Genomic DNA, 13,951 nt, shown 5'->3' with positions numbered 1-13,951 from the left:
AGGTGCTCAAAGCTCGTATTTTAAGCAGAATAGGCTATCACTGAATAAAAAACCACAAGTCAGCATTTCTTCAGGATGGTTCAAGTTTATCCTTTTTTTGTATTAAACTTTGTGATGCTTTTTATAATTAAGATTTGTGGCTGAGAGTGTTGCTTCTGCTGCTCCATATTTATAACCAATGCAGATTAAAGCAGCTCCATTGCTGGTATGCATTCATATCTCTTTACTTAGTCCTGTCTGTCTTAATTGATAGGGCTTATTTATGGCCAGGAGGAGATTATTCATGTGAGTGGGGCATTCAAAATGTTGGTATTCATTTACAGAAACAAGTTTGGCTAATAAATATTGATTTTTTTTTTTAATTTTTAATGGTTTTAAGTAATATTTAGAATGTCTAAGCACGGTTATAATGATGTACTCTTTAAAATTAAACAGATTCTCTTCATGTTTAGACTAAAATAAAAGAACTAATGTTTGACTTAGCAAAGCTTGAGGAAGCAATTGCATTTCACACACTTAGGGTTCAATTCTCCTTGTGACACTTCCAAATTTTTGTTCCAGGAATACATTATGTAGCTGACTTGAGTCAGAGGGAGAGCAAGGTAATATGCCAGGGCACTTGTTTGGCACCATGGGCTCCTCCTGCCCTGGTCAAGACTTGGAGGAACTCAGTCAGAAAAGCAGAATTTTGACCAATGAAGAGATGTGACTCAGACAGGCTTTCAGCAACTTTTATAAAGTAGAATTGCAACTCTTGTCATGTGTCAGTTCATGGCATGTGAGTCTGCACTCAGCCCCTTGTCTCAACACCACATCTGAACAAAAATGAGAACATCATTTGCTGAGATGTCACATGTTTTCATTAAAATGTAATCTTGCACCTCATAATAGGATAGATAGCAGTTTCAGGATTGAGCCTTGTATACAGTGGGTAGACACAGTGAAAATTAATTTTTTTTTCCTTATCTTGAATGGTAAACCCATCTGCCAGATACAGACTGGTGCTGAACGTTGCTTGCTCCATTTTTCTGGAGGGAAACTAATTAAAAGATTATAGCTTCTGTGTTTAATAGTTGTTCAAAATATACTGGTGGCACTGCTTGCCATTCAGATTTCATCATGTTGCAAGCAGCAAAGGGAAAGCACACTGACACTTCCCTCTCTTTGGGATTCAGTTCATCTCATTCTCTTCCTAGTCTGATCTCCCAGGATATCAAATGAAGGCTTCTGTGTGTTGATGAATGCCCAATGTTAAATGAAAGTCAAATTAAACCCAATATCCAGCAGTGGTCAGGTTTACTTTGCCCAAGGTCCCACTGGGAGTGTCCCAGAGAACTTGTGTTTGATATCCAGAGGAGAACTGACTTCAGTGGGTATCAGAGAGGCAGTTTTGGTACACCTCAGTGGTCAAATAATTGTTTCTGTGGTACTTGTAAATGAAGTCCTCTTAACAAGGGTGCTGAGAAACTTACTGCCAGCTGCAACCCAACTGTCCAGCTGGAGCTTCCACCCACAGCAAACTCAGCTTGAACTCTTTAAACCATCCCATCTTTGCCACTAAGTGACAATATGGTTTGGTTTCTGCTGTATTGCAGTTATATAAAATTTTTACTCTGTATTAGAAACATGAGAATTAAACTTTACTTGTCATCTTCAAAGAAGAATTTTTCTTCAGATGGCAATAACTCGGCTGTGGCTCCCATCTCTCAGCTCTACAGTGCTGACTTTTAAGCTGCAGTTTTCCAGTGAAGCTTTCAGCTCCTTCTCCCCATGTAGGTGATGTTTCTGGCAGAAAACCTGAGTGTGTGGAGCCCATCTGTGTGGGAATCCACAAAATTAGAGGGCTTTGGGAAAGCTGCAAGATGCAGGCCTCGGATACAGCAGAACTGTGAGCAGAGCTAAGCAGAAGCCATGAGATTGGTCAGCAGAAAAAGTATTTAAACTGTAGAAAAGCAAGGACAAATAGAACAATGGTTTGTGTATTAACACTCGTCTAGAATAGCTCTCTAAGCTGCAGAAAGTTTATCTAGCAAGATATTAGGAAGGTTAAAGCTTAATAATGGAGCTCTGTGCATTGTGTTTTAAGGCTTACAAGCAGGTATTGTATTCAAAAAAGGCAAGCATTGTTTAACCAAAGGTATCTGTGCTTATAGTGGTTGGATAGAACTACTGTCAATGTGCTTTTGCTTTGTGTGATTGGTCAAGAAGCTTATAAAGTAAATTGTAACATTAAGTTTTTTGGCCTGCTGCCTGGAATGTGAGCTGCTGGCATCTTCCCATTGTCATAATCATGTAATGAGACTGATGCTGAAAAATAAACAGCTCAGGGCGCTTTCAGCAGCAGCCCCATCTCATTCACATCTGTAAATAGCCCCCCTTGCTGGTGTCAATCTGGTCTTCACTCATTCCAGACAGTGTCAATAAACTTCTCACAGAACCAGGTCAAAGACCTGCAAAACCCAGGTGGACCATGTATAGGAATGGTGGTCTAGCCCTGAATGTGCTTCCACAAGAATCCTCTTCCACCACTTAAGTGAATTTAATTGCAGTCCCAATGAACATTAATCCCAGCAGAGATTAAACTGTGCCCCTGGGGAATCAGCATAAACTGTTTTCCTTTGTGTGTCTCCTTGTTACCTCCTCATCAGTGGAGACCAGCTGACAGCCTCCTGAGGTGCGCTGCATGTGGAGCCCTATTTATTTGCAAGAACTGTGGAGTAAAGAAGTTAATAATTCACCTTAAATCTCAAAATGTGCTTATTTGGATTTGGATAGCAAACTGTCCACCTGTCATGACCTGCACTTTTTAGCAAACCACCATAAAATGTAAGAGGTCCAGCACTTTACAACTTTCCCTCTCTTGCTGTCTGATGCGACAGGTGAGGGTCAGGAGCTCTCCATGCTTCCTCTCAGTGCTGTATTCTTCACTGCAGTGATGGAGCCTTCTTCCATTCAAATGGATGTTCCTTCCTTTTCTAAGTTTTCACCATTTTCCCCCTGCTTACATAAGAAAGTGATTATTAGCATTAACAATTTTGAAACAGACTTTGAACACCTGTTTCTGAAATGAAATTCTGATGTGTTCTTCCTTCCCTAATTGGGTAAGAAAAGGTTTCAAATTTTCAGAATAATTTCTGCTTTATCTGGTCCTTGCAGGAAGAAATTACTATTGTCCAGCAGTTTCACCTGTATCACTTCTTTAACATGTGGTTAAGGGACCTCACATAACTAGAATGTGAGTCATATTTGTGACTTTGTGTGTTAGCCACAGTATTTTTCTTACTGGAATTAAATTTGGTCTCTATTTCTGCATTTTTTACTACTTGATAATAAAAAAAATAATGAACTGTTCCTTGCTGCCCCTTTGGGCTCAACCCCTAGCTTCAATGACATTTTCTGGAGGTCACTCTAGGTATGCTTTTTGCAGTGTTAGACCCTTCTTTTTGGGAGCAGTTAATCCCCTTTGAAAACAAGAGGGCTGTTTTGGAGAGCAATCTGTTGAAATCTTGCTGCAGATCTTGTTCTGCAAAATAGTGTGGTTTTATGTCTTGGTCTGTTTGCCATGGCATACACACCTTTCTGAAGAGTAGTTTTCTTAATAATAAAGCAACTGTTTAAGCAAAATTGACAGTATTTTAAGAACCCCTGAGAACTGATCCCAGTAAAACTAGGAGTTGAATTGGATTCAGAAGAGAAGTCACACATAACAAGCCATGGAAACTAAATTCTTTACTTTTTATTTTTTTATTCAGCTCTGTATTTACTTGAGATGAGTCATTCTTCCATTGAGCTCCTTCCAGGAAGGATTCCCCACAATCCTGAGAATGTTTCTCTTTCTCTGAACTATTAAAGTTCTTTCTCTGTTATTACAGTTTCCTTTTGGCTGAAATCCTCTTTGATTCCTCCCAAAGGATCCTTTAAAAAAAGGAAATGCGAGAGGAAAATTGCTTATTACAAATGTTCACAAAGATTCTAGTAATTCTTAATAAAAAAATAAAAATTTTTAAGATTATTTGAAATGCAGATTTTCATCTTTTCCAACTAAGGAACTTGAGGTCTTGTTAATGAGGTAGCAATAGTACAGCTGTTGCTAAAATGCACTTTGTTTTCAAACATTTTCACAGGTTTATGGCAAAGCTTAGATGGAGCTTTGTGTGAAGATTTAATATGAACTTAGAATACCACATGTGCTGATGGGCACAAGACTGTCTTTCTTTGGCAATTTCAAAAGAAACTCCCCTATTTATGTTGTTTGTGTGTTTGTCAAAGCCCTGAGGTGAGGATGAGGAATTACTTAAAGAGGGAAGTTCATATCAAGCACTGTACTGCAAATGGTCTAATATTGCAATCTTCTGGGAAAATGTGGCGGGTGTCAGGAAAGGGTGGAAAAAGTGAACAGATGAGAAAATAAAAATTACTTATTCCTTTTGCTACACAGAGCATGGTTTTGAGTGGTATTTTCTAAGCTGACTTTTTTATTTATTCTCTTATGGGAAATGAAGCATGGAGGAGTGATAGCAGAATATACAGAGCTCAAATATTGCATGTAAAAGCCTGTGTAGAACTCAACAGATCTGCTTGAAACACAGCACTAAGGAACATGCAAGAGGCAGACATCAGGTGTAGGCTTTGGGTATCGGAAAGCAGAATTTTGCAGTGGTTGGGTGTCTGGTCCTGCTCTGCAGCCTTCTGTGTCCCAGAACTAGTTCAGTCATCTCTCTCCAGCAGTAACTACATAATTATATTGAAGCACTGAATGCAGGAGAAAAATCAAAGCCTCTGCTGGAAATCAGTCTGCAAACTTAAAACTGTTTCTCCACCCACAGCCAGTTTTCCTACCAGCTGAAAAGAGTGTTAATAACAATTGCTAGCCTGTGGTCCCACTTCATTCTGGGCAGAAAGGGCCCAGGATTCTTACACTGGGTGGACAGTGTCTCCATTTACACATCAGGATTTGTCCTGTTCCCTGTAGTTCTGTGTGGAGCTCAGTCTCACTGCTCACTTACCACATGTCTTTTTGCAGTGAAGTGTCTGTGATTAAATAACAGGCAGCTGTGGGACAGCAAGCACTTCTCTGCTCTGATTTACAGTGCAGAAAAAAGGGTCAAGGAACTGGCAACAGTCACAACCAGACTGCCCAGAGAAGGGACATCCTGTGCTCTCAGCTGTGCCCTTGTTTTAGGAGGAAGAGAAGCTGCACTGAATGTAGCAGAATGAGGTGAGCAATGGGGATTTGAACAGCTCTGACTCTGACACAAAGCTGTGGCTTTGTTTTTTCCAGCTAAAATGGTGAGCAGGTGTTGCTGCACACCTGCCAGGGTGCAGGCTCCTTTGTGCTGGCTGCCAGGGCTGCTGTGTGACTCAGGGATGACACCAGCACTGGGGATGAGGCTTTGTGTGACAGCAACGGGGATGTGAGTGGGTGTGTGCCTGCCAGGCTGTGGTACATGCCTGCCCCTGCTGTGGGGATGGCACCAGCCATGAACGGGTCAGAACCACCCGAGCATTGGCACAGACAGGGACCAGCAGGGTGATGGGCTGGGATGGCACCAACCATGATTCAGTTGGCACAAACAGGGGACCAGGAGGGTGATGGGCTGGGATGGCACCAACCATGATTCAGTTGGCACAAACAGGGGACCAGGAGGGTGATGGGCTGCAGCCAGCTCAGGGATGTCTCATAGCTGGGAACCTGCCTGGCTTACAGCAGATCGGGTCTGGATCAAGTTCCTACCTCCTCTCCTGCTTCTGCTTTCTTCTTTCTTTGTTCTTCTAAGAATTCAGAGAATGCCTCCAGTGTGTATTCCCCAGTATAGGCCACTTCCTGAAAAAGAATTAAAGTATGTAACTCTACACAAAATTCTGGAAATAATGGCAAAATGGGGTGGAGGATTTGGGTTCTTTAGACTGACCAAACTCTAGAATTTTGTGCTCAGTTAAGAAAGCAAGGACAGAGGCACAGCAGGTTCCAACATTATATGAAAACTGAGTGTAAAGAAGAATGTGTATATTCCTCAGAAGAAAAGGATTTTTATACTGAACAACCATTATTTTCTGGTATTAGTTTGGGATCCTGCAGCTACTGACATCAGTGGGTTTTTTTTGTGCTTAACAATAAACATTGGCAAGATATTCTGAAGAGCAGAGTCTTTTTAAGTGTCCAGCCATGCTATTCAAAACTGTTCAAAGATTTTGAAGGAAATTCAAATTCTGGAATAGTTTTGAAATGCACTGTTGCACAGCTTGAAAGAAGAGGATGCAGATGAACAGTGACATTAATTTTCTTATACTGCACCTTAAATTGAGGATTTCCTGAGGATTTTCTTCTGAGGAAGTTTAATGAAAGAAGTAGTTTCAGTGTGTCGAGGCACCATATTGTATTTTAAAGATTCCTCCCCAGAAAACCTTTGCTCTCTGGAAGTATAAGAGGGTTTTTGCACAAGTTTTTTTCTTAAAAGTTGTAGAAGTTCGTGTAAGTGACAGTGGGAATTGCCTGCTGTTATCTGAGTATTTAGAAATAGGTGGAGACCAATTCTCAGCTGGGTTAAGTTCCCTCCCACTGAGACCAATAATGTTGTGTTACTTTACAGTGGCCACTCTTACACCTGATTTGAGTTCAAAGGACTGTAATGAAAAAACCTCCACACTGGTGAGTTCACTAAAATGGTACATTTTTTATATACTAAAATTTTGGTATTTCCATTCCATTTTAATATAAAGTGTGGCAGCTTTGAAACTACTTTTTAATGGTTTTAATGTTTGTAAGTTTAAGTTTCTTGAGAAAGATTATTTTATTTCTCCAGAGGCAATTAACATTCTCAGCTGAGTCTTGATTTTACCAACTTTGATGATGGCTGGAACAGCATTTTATCTGAGCCTGAAGATCTGTAAAGCCAGAGAAGCAGCTGATTCCTGCAGTGGTTACTGGGGATAAGTGTTAACACTTTTCATTGCAGTAATCTGTGCATGGGAGTATGTAAAAGTTATTTTTCTCACCTAACCCATATAAACAGACACCTGCAGGACCCTGCACTGCTAGCCAAGCGCAAGATGAAATCTCTGCACTTGAGGGAAGTAGTGCAAAAACATGGTGCACAAGGAAGAACTTGAGATTTCAAATAACCTTTAATTCCAGAGTATTTTTAATTATGACACAATCCCTTAATAGTTAATGAAAGTTAATGAAAGTAAACCAGTTTACTTTTTTGTTTTTGTATTTGGTTTTTTTGCAAAATGACATTTATTTTGAGCATTTAAAGAGTTTCTGCTTTTCTGCTAGAAGACTAAACATTGTGTGAGTGTGCAGGACTGCAGTTCAATTCATCAGAAGTTGTGCATGCACATCTGAGAGGAATATCTCTCAGAGATTAAATGAGGACATGGGTAAATGTCTTAGAATTTAATTTAAGTTTACTACTAAGAAGAAAAATGAAAAGCTTAGTAATGCCTTAATTATAGTGGTATCTTTTTTTTTACTTCAGCAATATTTTCTTTTTAATTAGATAATCTACATAGATGGAGAATGTAGCTATTTAATACTTTTTTTGCCTCCACTTTCAGCAGCATTTTCTAATTATTGTGTAACACAGCTGATTGATTAGGTAGCATACTGCAAAAATCATTGGTCTTGACAACAAATATTTATTACCAGTGGAGGCTGGGTTACCAGAACAAAGTAAAATTACTGGCTTAAATGTATAGAAGAAAGGTTTTGATTTGGGTTTTGTGAAAATGTAGAGGAAAATAACAGGAGCAGTAGCAACATTTTAGAGACATTTATCATACATGCTCTGGAAATAACTGGCACAAGCAGTTCTTTGAGAGAACTTCTCTTGTCATGGTTTGAAGTAAAAAGGCACTGCAGTCATTGGGAGGTGTCTGTAAATTCACTCCAAGCTGAGAGTGTTGCCAGAACCCAACAGGCTGATTGGAGATGGTTAAACAGCAGGATGTGGGGCCCTGAGGACTTGTAGTGCAAGTGAGTAAATGATACCTGACATGAGACAATAGAAGGGTTTCCCCATATATAGGTTGAGAAAATAGAAGGGTTTCTCTCATATATAGGATGAGGCAATAGAAAGGTTTCTTTCCCTCATATATAGGATGAGATAATAGAAGGGTTTCCCTCATATACAGGATGAGATAATAGAAGGGTTTCCCTCATATACAGGATGAGACAGTAGAAGGGTTTCCCTCATATACAGGATGAGACAGTAGAAGGGTTTCACCTCTAATTCCGGTTCTTGGCAGCAATGCCTACTCAGAAGCCAGTGCTGAGCAGAAATGACCAAATCTTTCCTAGTGGCAGGACTCCTTTCTCCCTGTGACACCTGTGCACAAGCCCCCTGCTTGCTGAGCCTCCCCAGTCTGCCCCAGAGGTTCTCACCTGGTGATGGGCCCCAGCAGGGAAGAGCGTGAAGAACGGGTAGCGGTCCAGAGCCACGGCCTGGATGTCGTTTGCTGTGACATCAGTCTTTGCAATCATTATGTCTTTGTGGCTTTCATATTGCTCTCCCAGCTTATCCCAGACTGGCAGGAGTTTTCTGCACTCATGGGACCAAGGGGCATCTGCAAATTTAAGAATAAAAGTATAAGGACACAGAAGTGCATGTGGTGGTGCAATCACTGGGACCTATCTCGCCCTTCAGGTTAGCAGGGTTTGTGGCAAATATCTGCTTGAAACCATTTGCCCTTCATGAATTTCACGTTTCCATGTGGTGACAACTAGTTATTCACTAACACATTTCTGATAGCAGTGCTGCTTTAGCTCTCTTTAGCCTCTTATGACTGTAACAAACACAGAACTTGACTTTGCTAGAGGGGTGTGCCACATAACCAGTGCAACTCACCTGAAGCCTTGCATCATTCCCATGTTGAAATACTTGTCAGAACTACAAAATACTTCCTGCATAGTAAAATGAACTGTGTTATGCTAATAAATAAACTACACTATGTTGGCTCTAGGAAGAGGAGTTTGAGTCACGGTGCTGTTTTGACTCAGCACTGCACTGATGCAGGTCACCAGAAAAGCAAACTGCTGAGAACCCAGTGTCCCTTTAAAAAGCTCACAACACAGTTGCAGTCGCTCAGTCAGGATAACAATGCTCACACTTGGTTCCCACAGAATTAAAATTTCAGGAGCACTTGACTGAATACAGTACATTCCCTGCCTTTCATTTCCAGAGGACTTGGTTCAGTTCTTGCTTAGCTCATTCAGTTTGTTCATGATACTGAAATGTAAAAATTACTCGTGTGAGTGACACAGCTGCAGCCAGGAAGGAGGGTGGCAGGAATGTCCTACCTTTAGGAATTTCTGGAATTTAGGGCAGTACAGCTAGTTGTCTGTACTGCTGTTAATGTTGTGTGTTTGTTTTACTGAAATTACTGAGGCACAAACTAATCCCTGCTGGCCGGTACAAGGATAGAGCAGAGGTTTCTTGCTGGAAAGAGTCATGTAAGGAAGCCACATCCCTTGCAGACAGAGAAGGAAAAAAGAGTTCCAATTTCCTAAATCACAATTCCTATCTGGGATTTAATCCTAGAGCATTATAAGCCGACAATCTCAGTTAACTCTCCCTCTGCCCTTGGAAGCCTGGCTCATGCTGTGCAACACGTTTCCATCCTACACCACAACGTTCCAGTGTCCTGTTGTCTTTCAACACAGAGATTTCATATGGCCTTGACCAACATTTACTGAAGAGATCCAGTGCTACTCAGTGCAACACTAAGTCAGCAAAGGTATCACAGCATTTCCACAGATATGACACAAATTTTTCTTCAATTCTTTCCAGAAACACTAAAAATTCATTGAGGTCAGATTCTGTAAAGTGCAAAGATTAGTTTGGTATATAAGCATGAGCTTTGATTTTTTTCCTTCCAATTGATGATGTTATAGCAGTTTAAAATCTGAATTCAATGACAACACTTACAAAACATAACAAATACAGTCATGGTCTTATTGAAGATGACACTGTTGAAATTCTTCCCAACAAGCACTTTGACAGGCATCTTGTCCCAGTCTTGCGGAATTTCTTCACTAGGGAGATGTTGCTAAGCAGAAAAAGAAACATTGCTGTGAAAGTGCAGGGAACATTGAGAAACTGTACTCTGGCTCAAGTTAATGTGAGTCTGATGGGACATTACCTAATGTGCTCTGTTGCTGTCTGATAACTCTTTTCTATCATTACATCCTGGTCAGCCATGGTTCCGCCTTCTCTCCCTTGAGCAGGAGCTGGGATCTCACACCCCAGGGTGGTTGGTGCTCAGAACTATTTGTCCCTCTCTTGAATACAGACTCTGTAGCAGACTGTCTGAAAATGATTTTTGGAACACAGTTGTATTCCTCATCCTGAATTCTGTTCCAATGTTCAGAAGCTGGACTACTGAACAGTTTATGTGTTGTGGGCTTTCAAAAGTGATGTAAAACACACCAGGAAGTGTTCATTGCTGCTTAAATCTCTGCCTTCACCATCAGTCATGGTCTCCACATGACTTCTACAATTTACAGAGCAGGAGCTGGGAATTTCTTTTCTTTAACACCACGGCACAGTAACAGAAAGGCACATGTGCCCCATGGAAGCAGATTTGGTAAGAAAGAGGCCACATGCCCTCTGCTTCCATCCTTCTGCTGCCTTCCAACACTAAATACAGGATCTACCTACTCACATTTCTTAAATTCTGCCTGCTCTCAGACTGCTTTATCTTGTCTCCCTGTAACTCACCCTGAGGAGCACTGAATAAGCACAGCATTTTAATGCATTTTTCACATGAGTGTGATGATGCCTCATTATGGCAACAAATGCTGTATTTACCATTGGGAATGATCCCCCTGGGAAAATTCACTTTGCTAAACTTGCTTTAAACAAATACCAAATGTTAATCCCCTCTGAAACCATCACTTTTTGATTTACTGGATTTTCCTATAACCTTAAAATCTGTTGCAATGATTGTTTGCATCTCTCCCCAGCAAGGGAAAGGAAATATCTCTATTATAGTATTGGAAAGATAGAGGCATAGGGATTTTTTAAACCACTCAAATAAAACAGCTGGCATCAGTTTAAATATTGGGCATAAATGATCAATCCAAGATTTACATTGGAGGACTTGTAGTCCACCTCAGTTGTTAAATACAGAGGAAGGCTCTGTCAACAGCTGTAGATGGTAGAGGAATGAATTAGGGTGACAGTAGATTAATAAACCAGTGATCACAACAGGACACTGTTCTAATTTAAAGAGGGGGTGCTCTGCCAAGTTTTTGCTGTGTTTTAGCTGGTGCAGAAGAGAGCTGTCTCATTAGTAAAGGACATACCTTTGCTTTTCCATGTAGGTAGCTCTGGCAGAAGTCTTTCAGGTTCTCCACAGTCACCTCATCTGCAGGCATTTTGTACCTGGCCTCGCTGGTGAGATTGAGGATCCTCACAGCAGGAACATCGATGTCCCTGATGCGGAAATACTCAAAAATCCGTCCATTCCTTGCTTCATCAGTATCCACCAAAACAAACAGCATCTGGTGATAAAGAGAGAATCATGCACCTGGTTGGGCCTTCCAGCTTTGGTTTAGCCATTATGGAGAAATGGACTGTGGAGCTTGGCAGTGGGGAAGGATCTAACCTTAAATTCAAGGAACTGTGTTGGATCATTTTTGGTCTCAGACCAAAATCCAAAAGCTCTGTGGATTTTATTACACCTTGAACCTAGTTAATAACAAATGCTAAAGCAGCCAAAAGTACTGAAGCTTTTCCCTCTGTCCCTTCACAGTGCTTTGCTATCACATCTTTCAGTAACACTTCTAAATTACCCCCCAAAGTGCTTATTACTCTTCTTCATAAATCTTAACAGGACAGAAGAGCTGAGACACCTGTAATCCATATGGATTTACCAATATGTGATATTTTACTACAAGATGAATTACTATTCTTCAGTGTCTCAGGTACCTGGAGCAGGAGTAGCACCATGGAAAACCAAAGTACTTGTGTATTGTGTATCCTGCCTATAACTGTGTCTATATCTGCAAACACGTGGCTGCAGGCAAGGCTATGCATATTGCACCTTGCAATATTCCACAGCTTTTGTAGCTCTGACCTTTTCTTTAGGCAATATTCTGAGATCCTTGTGTTATTTCCTGTTGGAGCCAGAAATTACCAGAATTTTGCTAAAACTATCTTTGGTTGGAAGATGCTCCCAGAAAATTATACTTGTAAAATCTGAAACAAGCTAATTTGGAGCAGCTGGAATTACTGCTCCTCTTTGTGGTCTTTGTGTTTTAAAAAAATCACTTCCAAGTGAAGTTTATCTTTCAGCTTGTCCTTAACAAATTCGGATAATTGTTAATGAAACTGTTTTTAAATGGTTGGTAGCGTTAGAAGATGGACTGACAGCAGTGTATTTTTACCAGTAATACTGGTGAGTGATTTTCCACTGATCTTTTGGCATTCCCATTTGCAAATCTGGATTCAGAGTTACAAACCTTTCCTCTGAATTGTGCAGCAGCAGACTGGTAGTTTTTGTAAATCTCATTGAATGTCTCCGAGTTCATTGGGGTGAACAGCAGGATGTGATTTTCAACAGGGACATCAAAAATCTTCACAGATGTCTGGGAAACAAAAGACTCAACATCTGCTCCACTCTTTGTAGGCAGAACAGTGAATCAGAGGCTCAGCATATCAGTATCCCCAGGCTCTGCTATTGCAAATTTTACTTTTTAACTCAGTTCTCAGTCATTTCCATAACCATTGGATTTTGTTTCATTGTTTTAAAGCAGATAAAGTAAGAAGAATCAGCAGCTGCTGAGAGGGTTTTTTTTTTTCTGTTCCAGGAAAAACCTCATAGTTATTCACAGATTTTTACAGTCTGAAGGGACTGTGATCTTTAGTCTGATTTCCTGTATAAAACACAGAGAAGAATTGATGCTGAAAGTAAAAGGTGGTGTTACCCAGGGAGGCCCAGCTGCTGCAGCTGTGGGGCAAGACCTGGCTGGGCACTCCCTTCCCTTCTAGGTGGCATCAGCAGCTGGGATCTCCTTCCCTGCACAGGACCACCTTTCCTCATGCCACCCTACAATCAGAGGCAATGGGGTGTCCCCCAGGCAAGCAGGGATTTCCATGTCTTTCCATTCCTACCCACACTAGCAACAATTTCTGCTGGTTTCTTTCCTTCTTGCCCTGGCCCAGAGCTCCCTGTGGCTGTGTTGGGGTGGAGTGTTTGGAGCAAGGATAAGGGGCTGACCTTCCAACCTCCCACCCCACTTCTCTGCTGCAGAAGCAGCCCAAGCCTTGTTGTTGGCCCCACAGGAGAGAGGTGTTTGCATGCTCAGAACTCACTGTTCCACCAGCCACTCTTCATCTTCTCTAGGGAAATACATCTTGCCAGAGAGAAGCATCATTTGGCCTGGGTTAGACCAAGGGCTGGGTTCTGCTGGCATTTTTAGATGTGTTTAAGAGTGGCCTTGTCAAGCGAGCAAAGACAATTCTCACTCCCTAAGGTGCAAAGTAGCTCTCTGGGTCTCTGTCTGCATGCATTTCTTTCTTTCTCCCATAGTTTTTGCTAACACAGTGAAATGCACATACCTCAATGTTATATTCAGTTACCAAATCCAAGGTAAAGGTTTTGATTATCCTTGTCAGGCCCAGTTTGCTCTGCCTACCATCTTCAAGCACTTCATTATGCACAGGTTTTCCCTGGACAAACAGTGAAGTTTGTGAGGTTGTTGGCCTTATCAACTATAGGAACAAAATGACAGGCTTTAAAAGTGATAGTTTTATGATCCTCAGCAACTGAAATTCCATAGCTTGTAAGATGAATGTCACAGCTAGATTGCAGAACAAGATTTCAGCTAAAATTCCAGGTACAGCTGACAGTTTTAATTTGTTCAGTAATGTTGACATACTGAAAGATCTTTTCCTACATCTGTACACATTATCTGTGAGATGCTCTCGCTCAGGAAATCATGGGT

At 41.0% G+C, this 13,951-nt stretch overlaps 1 protein-coding gene across 1 annotated transcript in view; it reads right to left on the bottom strand.

Annotated features, from left to right (window-relative positions):
* Nucleotides 1–3,714: 3,714 nt before the first annotated feature.
* The window catches only part of PDILT (protein disulfide isomerase like, testis expressed), a 23,720-nt gene continuing 13,483 nt past the window's right edge, over nucleotides 3,715–13,951 (bottom strand). The window contains exons 5-11 of the mRNA XM_059484213.1: nucleotides 13,566–13,676; nucleotides 12,467–12,592; nucleotides 11,309–11,506; nucleotides 9,930–10,050; nucleotides 8,387–8,568; nucleotides 5,735–5,824; nucleotides 3,715–3,915 (exon numbers count right to left, since the gene is read on the bottom strand). Of these exons, the coding sequence (XP_059340196.1) occupies nucleotides 3,847–3,915; nucleotides 5,735–5,824; nucleotides 8,387–8,568; nucleotides 9,930–10,050; nucleotides 11,309–11,506; nucleotides 12,467–12,592; nucleotides 13,566–13,676 (897 nt within the window). The 3' untranslated portion in view covers nucleotides 3,715–3,846. The remainder of the gene's footprint in view (nucleotides 3,916–5,734; nucleotides 5,825–8,386; nucleotides 8,569–9,929; nucleotides 10,051–11,308; nucleotides 11,507–12,466; nucleotides 12,593–13,565; nucleotides 13,677–13,951) is intronic.

The sequence above is a fragment of the Ammospiza nelsoni genome, chromosome 17 (genome assembly GCF_027579445.1).
Source record: "Ammospiza nelsoni isolate bAmmNel1 chromosome 17, bAmmNel1.pri, whole genome shotgun sequence".
In the NCBI taxonomy this organism is placed as follows: domain Eukaryota; kingdom Metazoa; phylum Chordata; class Aves; order Passeriformes; family Passerellidae; genus Ammospiza; species Ammospiza nelsoni.
This window is presented reverse-complemented; position numbering and strand designations above follow the sequence as displayed.